This window comes from Penaeus japonicus, unplaced genomic scaffold, assembly GCF_977035675.1.
Source record: "Penaeus japonicus unplaced genomic scaffold, GWHDUDI00000001_assembly GWHDUDI00000027, whole genome shotgun sequence".
Classification (NCBI taxonomy): Eukaryota; Metazoa; Arthropoda; class Malacostraca; order Decapoda; family Penaeidae; genus Penaeus; species Penaeus japonicus.
In genome coordinates this window covers 24,366,450-24,386,449 of record NW_028234429.1, presented here as the reverse complement: position 1 = coordinate 24,386,449, position 20,000 = coordinate 24,366,450, and the positions used below count along the sequence as shown (strand labels likewise).

The window sequence follows — 20,000 nt, the reverse complement described above, 5'->3', positions numbered from 1 at the left end:
TCTTTCATTTATTGATCTATCTATCTCTTTACACACACATTTCACATAATACAGGCCATCAAGAAACATGTGTCTCTTACACAGAAAGAAAACGGAAACAAAGCAAAAAACGAACCCAAATGATACCGTTACTAGAAGCACAATAATAAAAAAAGAAAAAACATTCGATTTCCAGGGCCTGCAGACACTGCCGCTCCTTAACACGACCAGCAAGTGCGCCCAGTACATCGGGGAAGGTATGATTAAGGGCGCTTCTTGCCTCGAGCACCATCGCTTCACGCCCTTCAGTTCGGAGAAGGGCGGCATCGTGACCATCGTGTCTCAGAACCTTACTTTTATTTATCATAAGTCTTCTTTCGCTAAGATGGGTAAGTTTTGCAAGTTGCAGGATGGGTAAGTTGCAAGTTGGTTTGTGATTATAATTGGTGGTTATAATCTAGTAATGATGATGATTATGATAATGGTAATGATATCTAAAATGATAATCAATTATGATGAGATTAGTTATATTATAATGATAGAAATAATGATATTGATAAAAGTAATAGTAACAATATAGATGATAATGATGATATTGAACAACCGCAACAAAATAATGATAAAATTGAAATATTCCACTTTACTTTGAATACGTAATTCCTTTACATAATTCGATTAAAATTGTCTTCGTTGTCATTATTCAAAAGACAGTAACTCCTCAAATCACAACCCAAAGTATTTCCAAAATCAGGAAACCACGACACTCTCTCCCGCACAGGGGCCATCCATGGTCGTACGGACCTGAAGTACGACCACCACAACCACATCCACTTGGAAGGTCTGGATGCTGAGAACATGGACGACTCGCAAGAGTGGAGAGCTCGGTCGGACGAAATCCTCGACCAGATTGCGGAGAATAAGAAGGTACGAGGAGTTGGATTTCCGCGATAGATAGACATTGACGTGTTTATGTTTTTTTCTGTTGCTTTCGCTTTGTGTCTCTCGGTCTCTCTCTGGTCTCTCTTGGTCTCTCTCGGTCTCTCTTACTCTTTCTCCTTCTCCTTCTCTCGGTCTCTCTCGATTTCTCTCACTCTCTCTCTTACTCTTTCTCCTTCTCCTGTTCCCTTCTCTCGGTCTCTCTCTCTCTCTCTCTCTCTCTCTCTCTCTCTCTCTCTCTCTCTCTCTCTCTCTCTCTCTCTCTCTCTCTCTCTCTCTCTCTCTCTCTCTCTCTCTCTCTCCCTCCCTCCCTCCCTCTCTCTCTCTCTCTCTCTCTCTCGCCTCCGATCATGCCTACAAACGAAATGAAACACAAAATGAAAAGGAGACATCGTGACGTTTCGACCCCAAACAGATTCCTTATCAGACGACAAGATAAACTCGACGTTGTTGATATGATCCTTTTTTTTCTTTTTTTTTTTCTCTTTCTTTTTTTGACTCAAAACGTAAGGATTTGTCATTCTTTTCCTATCACGTTGCTTTGTGTGTATTTTGTTTGTGGTTTAGTTCATATTTACTATCTTGTTGCGGTTCATTTATATTAGTATTATATTATCATGTTATTGATATAATTATATTCTTTTTCCTTCTGGCTGTGAATCATTCATCTTCACATTCTTCGTATTCCTTTTTTTTTATCCGCATGATGATTTGCATGATGATTTTTTTTTTCTAAGTGACCGGATTGTCCTTCCTATCACCAACCCTTTCCAGTATCCTGTACTAACATTTGTAGTGTATTCTTGCGGTACATATATATTTTTTACAATACCCGGACGCCCTTCCTCTCGCCAACCCTCCCCCATTTATCCTGCACTAATCTATGCAGTGTAATCTTTCAACAGCTCTCACTATTTCCTCTTGCAGACAGAGGGCGTAGCCACCAGCGCCCCTCGCCTCTTCAAGGAACTCGTGCAATCACTCCGACATCTGGATTTCGCTCAGCTGTGGGCCATCTCTGAGGAACGCACGTGGGGACTCGAGCGGTGAGGCAGGACGCAGGAAAATACTTTAGACTGATCAAGTTCATGGAGAGTTAGGTTGAATAACAGACATGCATTAGATTGTCAAAGGTCATGGAGAGTTAGGTTGAATAACAGACATGCATTAGATTGTCAAAGGTCATGGAGAGTTAGGTTGAATAACAAACATGCATTAGATTGTCAAAGGTCATGGAGAGTTAGGTTGAATAACAGACATGCATTAGATTGTCAAAGGTCATGGAGAGTTAGGTTGAATAACAGACATGCATTAGATTGTCAAAGGTCACGGAGAGTTAGGTTGAATAACAAACATGCATTAGATTGTCAAAGGTCATGGAGAGTTAGGTTGAATAACAAACATGCATTAGATTGATAAAGTTCATGGAGAGTTAGGTTGAATACCTGACTGATACATAAGATTGATAAAGTTCATGGGGAGTTAGGTTAAATGACAGACATGTATTAGATTGATAAAGTTAATGGAGAGTAAAGCTGAATACCAGACTGATATATTAGATTGATAAGGTTCATGGAAAGTTAGGTAGAATAAGAGACTGGTGGACAAAAATCCGTAAGACTGAGAAAGTTCCTGAAGAAATAGGCAGAATAAACTTATAGATAAGAATACGTTAGACTGATATAGTCAGAGGAAATATCAGCAGATTAACTGGCTGATAGACTAGAATAGACAAATGGAATGAGTTCATGGATAGGTAGACATAATAACGATTTGATAGACCCAAGATAGACAAATAGATAGAATGTATTATTGGAGAGGTAGCCAGAATATCGGATTGAAAGGCTGAGACAAGCAAATGGAATGAGGTAATGGAGACGGAATGCAGAATAAGAAGCTGATAGACAAAAAGAGACCAAATGGAATTATTTAATGGATGATAAATCAGGGTAAAGGACTGATAGATTCATAATAGATAAGTTGATGGAACGAGTGAATGGCGAGATAAACAGAACGACGGACTAATAGACAAATATTTAGACAAACAGATATATTGACATATACAAAAGAGTTTAATTACTAGCTAAGTATACATATGACTGAACTGAATATACCAGAAAATAGACCCAAAGTTGCAACAGGAGGCAATTAATCCCCCCAAAATATACCCAAACTTTGCAAGTTGCAATAAAGGTCCTTCTTCCCTTACAGAGGCGTGTTCGACGATGCCCTCCCGATGGTGGGCACGGGCGCGAGCGTGGGCGTGATGAGGGACTTGATGGAGGGCGGAAAGGTCAATGACATCATTACCAACACTTGGCTCACTTCCCTGTCTTTCATCCCTAGGTGGGTTGGGGTGGGATGGGGGAGGGGGTAGGTGGGGATCGTGTGAATAAGTGTGAATGAATGTCCTTCTTTAGGGCCTTGGCTGGAATGTGATGGATCTACTCCTTCTCCTTCTCCTACTTCTACAAGAGAGAGATAGAGAAAAAAAGAAGAAAGAAAACAAAGAAAATGAAAAAGAGAAAGCGAGAGAAAGTGACAGAGAGAGAGAGAGAGAGAGAGAGAGAGAGAGAGAGAGAGAGAGAGAGAGAGAGAGAGAGAGAGAGAGAGAGAGAGAGAGAGAAAGAGAAAGAGAGAGAGAGAGAGAGAGAGAGAGAGAGAGAGAGAGAGAGAGAGAGAGAGAGAGAGAGAGAGAGAGAGAGAGAGAGAGAGAGAGAGAGAGAGACAGACAGACAGACAGAGAGACAGACACTGATCCATGCCATTCCCACTGCCCCCAGACCTGACCTTGACACGATCGAGATGGCGGCGCCCTTACTTGAGACGGAAGCTGTGCCCGCGGACGCCTTCTTGGGTGTCGGCGCGCTGGTCCACTCGTACTGCCGCGACCATCCCTCCTGCAGCAGCGAGCCTCCCGTGCAGCGAGTCATGGGCGCTTTCCACGCGTTCCTGGGAGAGTCCTGCCACCGAGACTCTTCCGATGACAAGATCCAGGTGAGGGGTCGAGGGGGCGGAGCCTGGAAATGTAAGTTTCCAGATTGCTATTTCTTTTTTTTTCGAACAGCGCTTGGCGAATTAACTTTATTGGGAAAATGTCTTTTGAATTGGGGTAGAGTATACCTCTTTGGAAATCATTATTCTTTACATTATAGTTAGTAGAATCGCTCAAAACTTTTTTTTTCACACCATGAAGTCATTGAGTGCGCTCATGGTATAAGTTCCATTTTGGGTATGTGTCTGTCATTTCAGGACTATTTAGAAATTATTTTTTCTTCTTGACACGAATACTAGACGTACACTCTGAATGGTTATTTGATATGTTTGCAATCTGCATGTTGCATTGTCAATATAAACTCTTTCAGTTTCAATTGTGTTTCACTCACAATTTAATCCAAGCTTTCAAAGGAAGGTGCAAGTAACTTCTTAATTAATCTAGATATTCGTTAAAAAAATACAAAAACAACAGCGATGGAGACTTTGTATTTCAAAAGAAGGTGCAAGTAACTTCTTAATTAATCTAGATATTCGTTAAAAAATACAAAAACAACAGCGATGGAGACTTTGTATTTCAAAAGAAGGTGCAAGTAACTTCTTAATTAATCTAGATATTCGTTAAAAAAATACAAAAACACCACCGATGGAGACTTTGCATTTCGTTACACTCTAACGAAATGCACCGGACAAATGAAAATTAATTTTAATCCCTTCTGCCCATCGCCCTACAGATCCTGATGGCTCTGAAGGGGTTGGAGAACGCAGGTCTGGCCGTGGGCGCAGAGGTTCCTCCCAGCCTGGATAAGTGCATCCAAAACGAGGATAATGAGAACGAGATTCGATTGGCTGCCATCACGGCTTTCAGGTAATCGTTACGTAAGGTTTCTGAAGGCTTGTGAATATGTATTGGTGCAAATGAATCTCGTCCTTTGATTTTTTTTTGTTTCTATTATACTTTATTTCCTTTCAGGCATTCAGGTAATCGTTGTTTTGTTTGCTCTCTCTTTCATTCATTCTTTCTTTTACTCTTTCCTTGTTTATCTCTTGTTCTAACTTTCTTTCTATCATTTACTCTTTTTTGTCTTCCTTTCACTTTTACTCTCTTTCTTACCTATATCCATTCTTTATTTCATTCCTTCCTCCCGTCTCTTCCATAGTATTTCCTTCTGTCTTTCATATCAAACCAGATCTGACTTTGGACAGGCAATTCCCGTGTGGTGATTTCTTTCATTTCTTTCTCTGTCATAACCCTTTCTTCTTTCTCTTTTCGAGGCTTCTAGATCGAAGTCGCATTTTTTTTTCCTATGACAAAATAATTTTTTCTTTCAAAGTATTTTCATTTTTTCTTTGACATAATCATTCTTTCTTTCAAAGACTTTTCCATTTCTCTTTGACGTAATCATTCTTTCTTTCAAAGACTTTTCCATTTCTCTTCGACGTTATCATTCTTTCTTTCAAAGACTTTTCCTTTTCTCTTTAACGTTATCATTCTTCCTGTCAAAAGTCTTCCATATTAATCAGGCTCCTACCGAATTCGACAGGCGTTTCCCGTGTGGCGTTTCCCGCGAACCTGTCCGACACGTGTTTTTAGACCCGGTGATGGATTCCGAGTTGCGAATCGCCGCTTACTTGGAGCTGATGCGCTGTATCGACTATGCAACTGTGCAACTCGTCAAGCACGTGTTACTCCACGAGGAGGTCAATCAAGGTTAGTAGATGGGGCGATAGATTTAATATCAATGTAAGAATGTCGGCAGTAGATTTTACTGTGTTATTGTCACTTGAATATGTGTTACTCTATGCAAGAAAAGCAAACTAATGTATGTAGCCTTGAGGTAGATTTACTATGTTATTGTTATCTAAATAGGCATGTGCTGCTCTACGTAGACCGTGCACAGACACAGATAGATGCGTAATAGGTAGAAATCACATATAAATGTAGATTGATAGATAGACAGACAAACAGACAGTTATATTGAAAAATACAAACAAGTAGAGATAGACAGACAGACAAACTTACATGCAGGCGAACAGAAACCAGATTCCAAATAGTGCACTAGACAAATGCAGACAATTAGAGATGGACAGACAGACAATTAGGATCAGTTGCCTATTGAGGTAGACAGACATACAGATAAATACATATACATATATAAATACAAATAAGTAGACAGACTTATAGATAGACAGTGACGAAAATACAAATAAGTAGAGACAAACATATAAACAGAAAGACATACAGACTGGATCCAATAGATATTAACATACCCTCTACCCCCGCCGGTTGGTTCTTTCGTACGAAGAAATACAGATATATAAATACATATATGAATACAAATAAGTAGATAGACATAAGTGTGACGAAGATAAAAACAAACACGTAAAGAGAGACAGACAAACAGAAAGACATACAGACTTCAGATTGGTTCCTTCTTCCACAGAAATACAGGCACATTAACACATATATAAACACAAACAAATAGGGACAAACAGACAAACAGAAAGACATACAAACTTCCAATAGATATGAACGTAGCCTCTGCCCTCGCCAGTTGGTTCCTTCGTGTGGACACACCTGCTCAACATGAAGGAGAGTGGGCTGCCTTCGCGAGAGGAGGTCCAAGGACTTCTCTCCAATCAAGAAATATCCTCTAAGTTTAGCACAGATGTTCGCAAGTTCTCCCGTAACTTCGAGTGGTCTGGGTTCTACGACGATCTTAATATTGGTAAGATGATTTTTTGTTGTTCGTGTTTTGGTATTATTGGGAACTGTAATGTGATCTCTTAATTAAGAATATGTTTTTGGAAGTGTTGTTGTTCTGAAGTCGATATACGTTGGATAGATGAATTCATTAATGAAAGGTATGGTATGTTTTAGCTTTGTTTTGTTTTAGTTAAAGGGGGAAGGGAACAGCGCATTGAAAACTCTTGCAGATAAGAATATTCTACTAAAAGAAAATCAAAGTACTGCCACAATTTCTCCTCACGATTTTCTAGATATGATAATAACTTCTTTTCTCTCTGAACATCCAAAGGCGCGGGTGTGGACGCCAACATCGTCTTTTCTCAGCATTCGTACATCCCCCGTTCGGCGACCTTCAACTTCACCACGGACCTCTTTGGCCATTCGCTCAACTTGCTCGAGGTAGATCTCAGACGCCCTGAATTATGATTGTTAATTCTTTTTTTTCTATTCACTTGACAGCCTGCAGGAAGTCCGAGAGAGAGAGAGAGAGGGAGAGAGAGAAAGAGGAGAGAGATGAGAGAAAGAGAGAGAGCCGGATTAGAGTGTTTTTTTTTTTAATTAACTTAAAACTTATGACATCGTATTCTCGTGCATATATACTGTATGGAAACGGCTATATATTCCTGTGCTATATATAAACATTACCTTCCCTGTCTTCCATTTTTATATGCATTTATAAGTCCTCACTTTCCCAAAATTAATCACATGCATATGTTTTTATTATATATGTTGTTTCACTTCCACAACAATTTCTTCTTCCACAATTCAAATGCATGCATAAGATATAAACAAAATTCTTTTCTGTCTTCTCATACCCTTCTATTAATTTCCTACCACAACCCTTCCCTCTCCCTCAGTTTAGTCCTTCCATTTGTTCAAAAGTAAATATACATCACAAAAGACCGAAAAAAAAACTACTCCGTCTTCTAATTTCTTTCTAATTCATCACTTCCATTTCTTTGTTCTTCAGTTCGGTGCGCGGGCTGAGGGCTGGGACCGCTACACGGACTCCATCTATCGGCACTTCCAGAACTCAGATCAGCATAACATCAACAACCCGAAGATTCGCAACATGATCGCAACATCGGGCAAGAAGGAGGATTATTTCGGCAAAGCAGCTGAGGTGATGACTCATTTTTTGGGAGGTTATTTTGGGTTGAGGATTTTTTATTTTTATTTTTTATTTTTTTTTTTTTTGGGGGGGGGGTGAAGGTTGAAGAAGGTTGGAGGTTGAAGGTTGGAGGTTGAAAGTGGTGGTGGAGGTGGAGGTGGAGGGGGAGGGGGAGAAGGAGGGAGGGGGAAGGGAGAAAGAGGGAGGGGGAGGGGAGAAGGAGGAAGTAGAGATGGAGATGGAAGTGAAGATGGAGGTAGAAGTGAAGGAGGTTGATAGTAATAAGTTGCATTTATTTCTTGTTTACGTACTTTATTCATTTAGGATCTAACATAGACAATTGTAATATACGAACCTATCAGGGTTTCGCAACGAACCAAGATCATCGTACATAATCTGCTCGGGGGCTGTCTAGACGGCATATTTCACAGCCAAGCCAATAAAGCTAGATAGGCCTATCGTAATAGTTGTGATCGATGAGTCCCTCTTCAACCACCAACCAAAACATTCTCAAAGACGCGCGTCACCTTCCCATATAGGCGTAAGTGGATAGTCGGAACCAGCACTTCACCTTCACTTAACTAAATATATGGACAGTGTGGATTCTCAGAAACCCTATTCTCTTATTCTAATAATGAGAAAAGGTCGTACATTTGTTGTCTTTTGAGTAGACAGCTTTTGAGAAGCATGTGGTCCGTGAAAAAGGTTGGGAAGCTCTTCATCATAAGAAGCTTACCTGAAGATAGAAATTTCGGAAACTGATATCCCACTTAGATATATTTTGTTTATATTACGGCTTTATATAAAAAAATAAGATATATTTCGTCATTTAAGAAAGTGAGTAAGACCATGTATTTAAAATTTGTTTCTGAATGATACTTTTCTCTTCGCAGTTATCACTCCACATGAAGACCTTTGGCAACGAGATTTACTACCGCCATCTACACGGAATGGATAAGATCATGGAGGCTTTTAAGACACTCAGTCCCATTGAGAGAATTGCAAGACTGAATCAAGGAGAGGTAAGATTTGTGCCTAATTAAGTTATTAATTATTATCATTATTACTCTTGTTATTATTATCATTATTACTGTTATTATTATTATCATGAGCATCATTATCGTCATTATTATGATGATGATGATAATAATGATGATTATTAGCATTGTCATTATCATTATCCTTATAATCACTATTATTATCGTTATCATAATTACTATTGTTATCATCATTATTGTTATCATTTTCATTAAAAAAATCATTATTACCCCATTATTATTATCATCGTGGTCATCATTATCACCACCATCACTCTTCGACAGGCAATCAACATGCAGAAATCATGGCTAGCCTCCGAGTCCGCCTTCATCATCCCGACCACAGCTGGAGTCCCACTCAACCTCACCCTCACCGCTAGCATCGCTCTGGACGTCCACGCTAGCGGAAATATAGACATTTTCTCCTTCGGTCAGACGGGGCAAGCGGGCATTAATGGTCAGCTTAAACCTAGGTGCGGTATTTGCTTTTTTTCTGTCTAGTAGAATAGAAGTTATGTTTTTTTTCCTGTCATCTAGTAAGAGAGGAGTTTGCATCCCTTTTTTTTATTTATAATCTGGTAAAGAAAAGAAAAATGTTGCGTCATTTTTATTTTCTGCAATAGAGCATAAATATTTCTTTTTGGCAATCTGATATAAAGAAAAGTTGCGTAATCTTTTTGCAATCAAGTAAATAAAAGTGTTTTTTTTTCTATTTCCAAGTTGCGTGATACATCTATTATGACACCTAACAAAAGTTCCCATTAAATCAATGAACTAATAAAACGGTACTAAACCTAATCAAAATCTGGCGTTACACAGCGTGGGAGTCGAAGTCGTCGGTTCCATGCTGGTGGACGGCCACGCTGCTCAGTCCGGAGCCCAGCTGGTGACGACCCTCCACTCATCCACTGTGGTTGACGGAAGGTTTGAAATCGGCGGGTCAGAGTTCATCCGGATTGACATCAACATGCCCAGGGACAAGGTCGAGATTATGAACTTCACGTAAGGCTCAGCGTCGTTTTCTGTTGGCAAGGGTGTGGGTGGGGCGTCATTTTCTGTTGGCAAGGGTGTGGGTAGGGCGTCGTTTTCTGTTGGCAAGGGTGTGGGTGGGGCGTCGTTTTCTGTTGCGGTTGCGAAGGATAAAAGACAAAGAAATGAATGCATGGTAGAATTTTATGTTGGTTAGTGTGTGCGGATATACATGCTTTGTTTTCTCCTGCACACTGATTGCAAATAAAAAACGAATGGTGTATGGTAGACTCACCTCACTGTGCCACATGCTTTTTATCCAGCGTCAATGGTTCCTCCTACTTTTGATTTCATCAAGAAAGGGATGAAAGCACACACACACACACACACACACACACACACACACACACACACACACACACACACACACACACATACACACACCGAGACTAGTAACTAAACAATTCATTATCCTCCCTTACACACACAATCACTTTCTTATTTTCTAAATCTTATAATAACAAACATAAACAAAGCAAAAAAAGAAAAAAAGAAAAAAAGAAAAAAAAGAAAAAAAAAGTGAAACCGACCTCTCCCACTTCGACTTCAGCTCCAACTTGGTGCTAGTCCACGGCAGCGTCGAGGCAGGCGCAGAGGGATCCAAGGAGATCCTCGAAGGAGTAGCCAACGACCGAGAGGAGCTGGCCGACTGCTCCGGCTACGAGCAACAGACCGGAGCCAAGCTGTGTTGGAGTCTGCAGTACCCGAACGCATCCCGGGTACCCGAGAGCCCTTTCTACCCGCTGACTGGACCGTCGAAGCTACAGGTGGTTCTACACAAGACAGACCCGACGCTTACTTCGTACCAGCTGCGCTATACCTGGGAGAGGCGGCCGGTAAGACTATGATACCGTACGATGTAAAACAAAAGGAGGAGTGATTTTGAATTAGATGTGATTAATAACGCTCTTGGTATTGGTATGATAAAAAAAAACTTTTTTTCTGGTCTCTCTGACAGCACTATCGGACGTTCTTAGTGTCGGTCAACACGCCCGGGACAGCTATATCCAGAGAACATAGCATCAGATATAATATTAACTTCAGGTCTCAAAATGTCTACCTGGATTTACATTCTCCACGTGCAAATCTCTCTGCGAGAGGTAAACTATGCCAAATATTGTCTACCATTATTACGAATAGGTATATGCAAAGCGAGTGAAAAATATACTCACAACAGAAAAAGACACTTAATTGAGAAATAGAGTTAAGATGAGATGAACTTTAATATTTCATTTCCGGCACAGGTCGTTACGTATGGACTGACACGGACCAACGGATGGACTTGAGTGTTTCGGTGAATAACCACGAAACGGCGACCGTCGCTGCCGGCTTTTCGCGTTACATGAAGTCCGGGAGTAACGTGGTCACGCCCATTTTCACTGTCACTTGGAAGGAACAGGAACTCGTCAAAGTGTCTGGTAAGAAGTGTTTGATCTTTAGACATTGTTTGTTTGTGTAATAACAATGATAACAGTAATCACCAATGTTAGTGATCATCGTCATCAACATCAACATGATTATCGGTATCGTCATCGTATCGCAACCATCAACCACCACACTAACATCACCACCTCACCTATGAATCCTCACCATCACCACCATACAACACCCACCACTAACCAGCCCCTCCCCCCTCCATTCCCCAGGAGTGATAGACCTCCGAGAGAAACTAGGAGCTCGTCTATACGAAGTGGACATGCAAGTGGCGTACCTCCTACAGAATCGTCGCGGGACATGGGAACCTGCCACGGGGACCATAAAGGGGTCTCTAAGTGACAACGGATTCGAGCGGAATGCCAATCTCCAAGTGGATTATGTTCCCTCCGTGAGTGTGGGGGGAGAGGGGAGAGGGGGGAGGGGAGAGGGGAGGGGAAGGAGAGATTCGTGGGGTTTGTAAAATGGAAGAGGGAAGGGGAGGGAAGGAGGGGGGATAGATATAGCGATAGAGAGGGAGGTGGAGATGAATAGAGATGGAGATGAATAGAGGAAATAGATGTAGAAATAGAGGTAGAAATAGAGATAGAAATAGAAATAGAAACAGAGATAGAGACAGAAATAGAAATAGAAATAGAAATAGAGATAGAGATAAAGACTGAGACAGCGATAAAGATAGAGACAAAGACAGAGACAGAGTTAGAAATGGAAATATAGAAATAAAGTAAAAAAAAAAAAAGAAGAAAAAAAAAGAACAAAAGCGAAGAAAAAACCCAAAGACCCAAACACGAAGAAAATAAACCTAAAAAAAAAGAAAGACACCATCTAACCCCATCCATCACCAACCGATCCCACCCACACAGGTCCGGGCGCCCGCAGAGAAAATCATGGTTGACTATCGCGTCGCCAACTCCTCGACCGCGTTGGACAGCAAGTTCGAGCGCCGATGGAGGTTCTTCTTCTCCCAGTTCCCGAACCTCAATTTTAAAGGAGAGTGGTTTTTCAAGGTAAGGCGGAGGTGGGGGGGAAGGGGAGGGGAAGGGAGGTTGATATTTTTTTTCAGGGAGTCTTGTTTTTTTTTAATGGTTTGTTTCTTAGGGATCACGGAAATGTATTTAATATTACATTTGGTTTGAAAGAATTGATCCTATTTTTTCGAAAAATGTTGAAATTCCTTGAAATACTTTAGTAAAAAAAATAACCTCCAATATCCACGAAAAAAAAACAAGTAAAAGAATAATTTGATATGTTTTTCTTCGCGTTTATTCCAGAGACACTTCGGTTCCATGGAAAACACTCTGCAAGTCAACTTAGGCGAAAACTTCGAAAACCCAGAATACCGCGTCGACATCTTCCAGCTGTTCACTTTTTATCACCTGGACAGCAGGACGACTTTCAATTCGACATTTAATGTTAAGGTAAGAGTTTGGCTGGTGTTATGAGCGAATGGCACACACGCGCGTGCATATAAGCACACTCACACACACGCACACGCACACGGACACGCACACGCACACGCACACGCACACGCACACACACGCACACGCACACGCACACACACACACACACGCACACGCACACGCACACGCACACGCACACGCACACGCACACACACACACACTATAATATATTGTGAGTTAAATGAATAATTGAATATACTATTTAAATGTACACCTATTATGTGAATCAGATTTCAATAGAAAACCGTGATATTTCTTTGTAAAATCCTGATAAAATCGTTTAACATAAAGTGGAGATATTCCACATTTCCTCACACCCATTTCCGCCCCCACCCCTACCCCCCATAAACAGCATCAAAGGAGCAACTTGGACTTCAAAATAGGCGCAGACTGGTTCCACGATGAATATGTTCTGAACACTGGCTTTGTCGTTCAGTATGCTACAAGTAAGATCGTATTTATAGTAATAAAGATAATGATTATAATGATAATGATAAAAGTAATCATAATAATGATAATGATACTAGTAATGATGATAATGATAATGATATTGATAATAGTAATGATAATAATGATAATGATGATAATGATAATGATAATAGTAATGATAATAATGATAATGATAATAGTAATGATAATAATGATAATGATGATAATGACAATAGTAATGATAATAATGATAATGATAATAATGATAATGATAATAGTAATGATAATGATAATAGCTATGATAACAATGATAATAATGATAATAGTAATTGTAATAAGGATAATGATAATAGTAATGATAATAATGATAAGGATAATTTTAATGATAATAATGATGATAACGATGACATTAAGAGTAGCAATAATAATCACAGTATTAATAATCACGAAAATAGTAATAACAATAACAAAAATATCAACAGCGACTACAATAACAGCAATAGCAATACTCACAATAACAATAATTATAAAAAACAACTAAGAAACCCCCCAACCTTCCCTTAGACAAGGAGGTCGTGTCTCAGCTCCACCTGCGGAAGGAACCGACCGGATTCCTCAACGCCGAAGGATATTGGTTCCTGAGGGTGCCTGGCTGGACGAGCGTCGAGGTCAAAGGGGAGGTCAAAGAGCTCAGGAATAAGATCTATCAGGTGAGGTCTATTAGGGAAATGGCGAGGGGATTGAGGGGTGGTCAATACAGGTTATTCTTTTAATTCAGTAGGGGAAAAAATATGACTTGTATTTTTCGGGAAAAATCTGTATTTTTTGGAATGTGGTGATTGGTAAATATAAAAGTATTAAAAAATTATGTAGGTATATTTTTTATTTATCCTCCCTCCTTCCTCCCCTCTACTTCCTCCTCCCTCCTCCCTCTTCCTTCCTCCCCTTCTCCCTCCTCCCTCCTCCCTCCTCCCTCCCCTCTACTTCCTCCTCCCTCCTCCCTCTTCCCACTCACCTAGTTCGACGGAGAGGTGCGCTACGGCCCGAACTGGGTGCTCGAGGTCGGTGGCAAGTACGGTGACCTCTCCACGCGCCTGCAATCGTTGCATGACCTACTCCTCGACGTCACGCTGCCCGGACGAGGCCTGACGCAGATCAACGCCACTTTCCACGCTAACGAACGCCAGATGAGTGTCGTCACGCATGTACGTGTGTGTGATTCTGTTGTAGCTCTTGTAGATATATGAGGTGGTTTGCAAAGGAAATTGTGTATGAATGTATGTATGGATGTGTCTATGTATGTATGTATGTATGTATGTATGCATTTATCCACATTTATATGCATATGCATTTGATAGATAAATAGATATATAAATAATTAGATAAACCATACCTGACTTACAATAATTAGAAAGCAGAAGAAAAAAATCATTTCACCTTCTCATGAACAGTCTAGTTAAGCACGAACCATCCTTCTCTTACACAGTGGCTCTTTCATTCCCCAGTCGCTTCCAATCTTCTCAAAACGCGCTCTTTCTCGATTCTCTCGTAGGTCCTCATTAACAAGACACACAAGTACGGCGTCCTGGCAGCCTATGTCCACGGCGAGGACGACCTGAGGGTGAGAGAGCACAGCGTCAACCTCGAACTCTACCTCCCTGGTCGTCAGTACAAGCTCAATACCGAGATCTCCATCGGGACTGTCATCACCGTTGTCAATGAGCTGCATCTCGATAGGTGGGGGGGTCGTGATGGTTTCGCTCGGGTTGTTTGTTGATCTGTGTTTGTCTGTCTTTGGCTGTGTCTGTGTTCCTGTTTCTGTTTCTACTTCTGTTTCTGTTTCTGTTCTCTCTCTCTCTCTCTCTCTCTCTCTCTCTCTCTCTCTCTCTCTCTCTCTCTCTCTCTCTCTCTCTCTCTCTCTCTCTCTCTCTCTCTCTCTCTCTCTCCCTCTACCTCTCTCTCTCTCTCTCAATCTATCAATCTAACTATATATCAATCTATCTCTCTCTCTCTTATTCTGACTCATTCATATTTATTGTCAGTATTTTCATCACAAAAGACTCGCAAGTAGTAAGCATAAACCAAGCACAAGGAGAAAAGATAAAGGAAGCGTTAATAATGGTTATATGGTACTTATTCTTTTGGATTTATCGTCAGGCACCGCGACATCCACATGCGAGTGACAGCAGACATCCTTCAGCCCAGGCAACGGGGGCTGAAAGCACTTCTCAAATGGGACGCGAACAGGTACAGACCTCAACGAAAAAAAAAAAAAAGAACTATTTGTTTTAAACTATTCGTTCGCTTGTTTGCCAAATGCTACAAAGACACTCGTATATAATAGATTTATTTCCACACGACGAAGTAGCTTTGTTTCACAAAATTTTAATGTATGGTTTAGGGATCCCAATCAAAAGCTGGACCTCGAAGTCAGATACGAAACACCGAGCGACCGGCAAGTCACGTTATTGCTGGACGGCGTGTTAAGCTTCCTGGGCCAACAGTACCGTGCGAACTGGAAAACTGATAAGCTATGTGAGATCGCAGATCTTTGTTATTGAATTGGCTTGCAACGTTATTTCTTGTTGAATGATATATTGTTCTAGAGATATATGTTTTGCAAATAGCAAGGAACGGCCGTAATACTCATTATATGTGTTCTTTACGTGTCACCATGAACAGTACAGTACATCGACCGTGATATGCTGTGGGAGCACAGGAACGAGGGCTCTCTCAGCTGGATGGAGCCGAGTCGCCAAGTGCAAGAGATAGCTACCAACTTCACTATGCGATTCCGGCGTGGAGATACCGCAGAGTTGTACGGCAAAGTGGACATCACGACGCCGTTCGTGCACTGGAAGCAAAACTACCTGGAGCTCAAGTGAGTGCTCTTTTCTGTATTTTCTTTTTATGTTCTTGCTGTATTTATTATTATTATTATTATCATTTTTTTGTTTTTATTAACTGGCTTATTCTGACTACTGATTTACATCAATTTACCGGTACTTAGGGTTGATAAAAAAATAGATAAATATGTATATGCCGTCTTCGGAAATCCTAAGAATAACATGAACACCAACAATAAGCGAAAAAAAAAACAATGTGAACAACCTCGACATCCCTCCCCCCCCTTCCTCAACCCAGATACGCCCGTGACATAGACCACATCGAGAGCTCCCTCCGCTCCCGCTGGCACGACGGGGAGTTCCTCGACCTCCAGCTGCTGGCGAAGAAGACAATCGACGCCTCCACCTTCAGGATCGAGACCAAGCTGGACGTCAGCTCGTCCTTCGAGGGCTTGGTCAGCGCCAGCACAGGCCTCAGGCTCGAGAAGACGCCCGGGATCATTGATACCAACATCTACATACAGGTGAGTCACTTTGGAAGTCACACACACGCACACACACACCACACAATACACATCACACACCACACACCACACACCACACACCACACACACACACACACACACACACACACACACACACACACACACACACACACACACACACACACACACACACACACACACACACACACACACACACACACACAACACACACACACACACACACACACACACACACACACACACACACACACACACACACACACACACACACACACACACCACACACACCACACACACACACACACACACACACACACACACACACACACACACATATATATATATATATATATATATATAATATATATATATATATATATATATATATATATAATATATATATATATATATATATGTGTGTGTGTGTGTGTGTGTGTGTGTGTGTGTGTGTGTGTGTGTTATATATATATATATATATAATATATATATATATATATATATATATATATATATAATATATATATATATATATATATATATGTATATATATATATTATACATATATATATATATATATATATATATATATATATACATATATATATATATATATATATATATATATATATATATATATATATATATATATCCCTTCTCGTATAACAACTAACTGCTTTATACTAACCTCTCTTTGGTACAGTGGGACACAGACAGACTGGAACTGGCACTCGAAGGAAAGGATGACAGTTACTACGACCAACTTCGGTATTCTGTCTTCGGCCAAGTCTTGACGACCATCGACGGATACCGGGATATGTCAACGGCCCTCGACTTGTCCATTCTTCCATCTGCTGTGGATACCCATGCCAAGGCCAAGTGGGAAGGGCACGAATATAAGCTACGGCTGACAGGTAGGGTTTTGGTCATTTTTTTTTATACTGAGGAATTTTGTTTGTTCTTCGTTGCTATAATTTTAGATGTATTTCTATATATATTTTTTTATTTGAGATCTCTCAAGAAAAATGGGCTAGGTAATAAAAATCCTTTGTGATAAGGATTTTTTTTCCGTCGCAATATGAAATGATATGTATTACACACAAGCACACAAACAACTAAAAATCACAAAAAATACAAAAAAGACATGGCGATAGACATTACATACAATAATGCATAGTGATGGAGATTATTCCCAAGGAAAACCTTACAGTAATGATAATTAGGCATAGATCACATGGCCACATCTAGGGGGAGGATATCTGCCACCTCCCGCGCCTAATCTTATGCTTTTTCCACACTGAGGAAATAAAAACTTCAAAACATTTTGACAGTAACTTCTACCCGAATCAAAATAGAAAATGATATAACTTCAGCTTTGTTACACGAATACACAATATATTTTTTTTACATTCGTATCCCCCTTCCCACACTCTAAGCTTCAGAATAAGACCCTAAAGTCATTAGTATGCCAGAAAAGCCTCATGACAACACATTCAACACACGATGATCGCAGTTATTGCAAGCTAAATTATGATTTCAGGAGAGGCCTATACTGGCCTTGACTACCTCCGAGGCAATCTGTCCGTGACTTCGCTGCAACAGGAGGACCTTGTGAAGGCTAACATCAGGGTGTACCACGACCCCGCTGATGTCGAGGAAAAGCTTTCGGTAGGGAGTACTTATTGCGAAGGAGGTCTTTGTATTTTGATTTTACCGTGAGATGAAATCATAATCGTGGGTTATGATAAGGGTGAAGTTGATGATAATGGTAATACTAATGCTAATACGAATAAAGATGGTAATGGTGAAAATGATACTGATAATGATGAGTGTTGATACTGATAATGATGATAATGTTGATCAAAAATAATGATGAAGATGATATTAATGGCAATTCAACACTCCCCCCCCCCCCCAAACTCCATTCTAAACCCCACATACTGAAATTCACAATACCCTCCCCCCACCCTACCTCTCCCACTCGACCTGCCCCAGCTGGTAGTGATGTGGCCCGGCCAAGAGGCTCGCGTGGAGGGCCAGGTGGCCACGCTGCCGCAACACTTCAAGGCTGGCATTCAGGTGGACACGACCTTCGAGGAGATACGCCGGGCTGTCATCGTGTTGGGTCACTCGAAGGACCAGAATATTAAGGTGAGGGGCACGGGTGTGTGTAGGGTGTAAGATTGTGTGAGGGTGAGAGTGAGAGAGTGAGGGAGAGAGAGAGAGACTGAGACTGAGACTGAGACTGAGAGAGAGAGAGGGAGAGAGAGAGTGAGAGTGAGAGTGAGAGTGAGAGTGAGGTTGTGTGAGAGTGAGAGTAAGAGTAAGAGTAAGAGTAAGAGTAAGAGTAAGAGTAAGAGTAAGAGTAAGAGTAAGAGTAAGAGTAAGAGTAAGAGTAAGAGTAAGAGTAAGAGTAAGAGTGAGAGTGAGTGAGTGAGAGAGTGTTGGTGAGAGTGAATGTAAGATAGAGAGTGAAAGAGAGTGAGAGGGAAAGAGAAAGAGAAAGAGAGATAGCAAGAAAAGAGGAACAGGGAAAGAGAAAAGAAAAAAATATAAAGAGAAAAAAAAGAGAAAGAAAATAAAACAAAAACAAAAGGAAAGAAAAGAAATAAAAAACAAAAACAAATAAAACCTTAACCGACAACCCACTTACCTACCCCCTCTCCCCCTGCCCACCCCCCAATTTCCAGACGGAGGCGCGGGTCAAATGGAACGACAAAGTGGACGCTGGCTTCGTCCTCCTCGGCCAGGTGACCTCGCTCTCGGACTTCCTCATCAGCTGCACCATTCTCACGCCTTTCCCGGGATACGAGGTCAGTCGAGAGAGGTCGGAGGTCATGGGATTTTTTTAAATAAAAAATATGGAAGGGAGATGTATAATTTGGTGTTTTGTTTTAGGGCGTGTTCATTTATTTATAGAGAGAAATTAGCAATTAAGTGTGTAGTTTGAGTTGTGTTTATTTGTAGGATCAATTTTGAAGAGCGTGAATTTAAAAGGAAATTAGTTAACATGCATAGTTGATATAAAGCAAATCTGAAGTGAACTGTGTAATTTTCAGGGTTATAAAGATTAAATTAATTATCAAAAGTTAATTCACACTGCACTTAGTCAGTTTAAAGAGAAGAAATTCGCAATTCACAGTCAAGTGTCATATGGTAATGTGTAGACTCGTTTTTAAACAAAAAACTTTTTTTTTCTTATCTTGTTTTGAGAAGGATCGGTTTGGTGGAAATGCATTCTATAAAATTTCTTAAAAAACATTTTTCTGTACCTCGACATGTTACAATCAATATCAACATACAATAATTCGCATGGATGCTTCCTGGGATGTTGCTTGTGCACTGTAACCACACTTAGTTATGTAAATGTTGTTATTACAGGTCATTACTGGTGAGGCCAGGAACTTGTTTACTCTGGACCCTGAGGTACGAGTCAATCCGAGGATATATGGCCAGATCGGAGAGAGGAAGGTATGCTTGAGCGGTTGTTGCT

At 40.6% G+C, this 20,000-nt stretch overlaps 1 protein-coding gene across 1 annotated transcript in view; it reads left to right on the top strand.

Annotated features, from left to right (window-relative positions):
- The window catches only part of LOC122255547 (uncharacterized), a 73,859-nt gene that overhangs the window by 19,467 nt on the left and 34,392 nt on the right, over positions 1–20,000 (top strand). The window contains exons 9-40 of the mRNA XM_086552819.1: positions 176–368; positions 758–903; positions 1,843–1,961; positions 3,127–3,261; positions 3,699–3,912; positions 4,644–4,777; positions 5,454–5,620; positions 6,465–6,638; positions 6,948–7,057; positions 7,629–7,781; positions 8,663–8,791; positions 9,092–9,279; positions 9,626–9,808; positions 10,386–10,671; positions 10,794–10,935; positions 11,080–11,253; positions 11,482–11,660; positions 12,133–12,276; positions 12,541–12,687; positions 13,082–13,175; positions 13,723–13,868; positions 14,178–14,363; positions 14,711–14,895; positions 15,316–15,405; positions 15,560–15,693; positions 15,841–16,039; positions 16,303–16,528; positions 17,211–17,421; positions 18,048–18,175; positions 18,503–18,658; positions 19,198–19,320; positions 19,889–19,978. Of these exons, the coding sequence (XP_086408945.1) occupies positions 176–368; positions 758–903; positions 1,843–1,961; positions 3,127–3,261; positions 3,699–3,912; positions 4,644–4,777; positions 5,454–5,620; positions 6,465–6,638; positions 6,948–7,057; positions 7,629–7,781; positions 8,663–8,791; positions 9,092–9,279; positions 9,626–9,808; positions 10,386–10,671; positions 10,794–10,935; positions 11,080–11,253; positions 11,482–11,660; positions 12,133–12,276; positions 12,541–12,687; positions 13,082–13,175; positions 13,723–13,868; positions 14,178–14,363; positions 14,711–14,895; positions 15,316–15,405; positions 15,560–15,693; positions 15,841–16,039; positions 16,303–16,528; positions 17,211–17,421; positions 18,048–18,175; positions 18,503–18,658; positions 19,198–19,320; positions 19,889–19,978 (5,085 nt within the window). The remainder of the gene's footprint in view (positions 1–175; positions 369–757; positions 904–1,842; positions 1,962–3,126; positions 3,262–3,698; positions 3,913–4,643; positions 4,778–5,453; positions 5,621–6,464; positions 6,639–6,947; positions 7,058–7,628; positions 7,782–8,662; positions 8,792–9,091; positions 9,280–9,625; positions 9,809–10,385; positions 10,672–10,793; positions 10,936–11,079; positions 11,254–11,481; positions 11,661–12,132; positions 12,277–12,540; positions 12,688–13,081; positions 13,176–13,722; positions 13,869–14,177; positions 14,364–14,710; positions 14,896–15,315; positions 15,406–15,559; positions 15,694–15,840; positions 16,040–16,302; positions 16,529–17,210; positions 17,422–18,047; positions 18,176–18,502; positions 18,659–19,197; positions 19,321–19,888; positions 19,979–20,000) is intronic.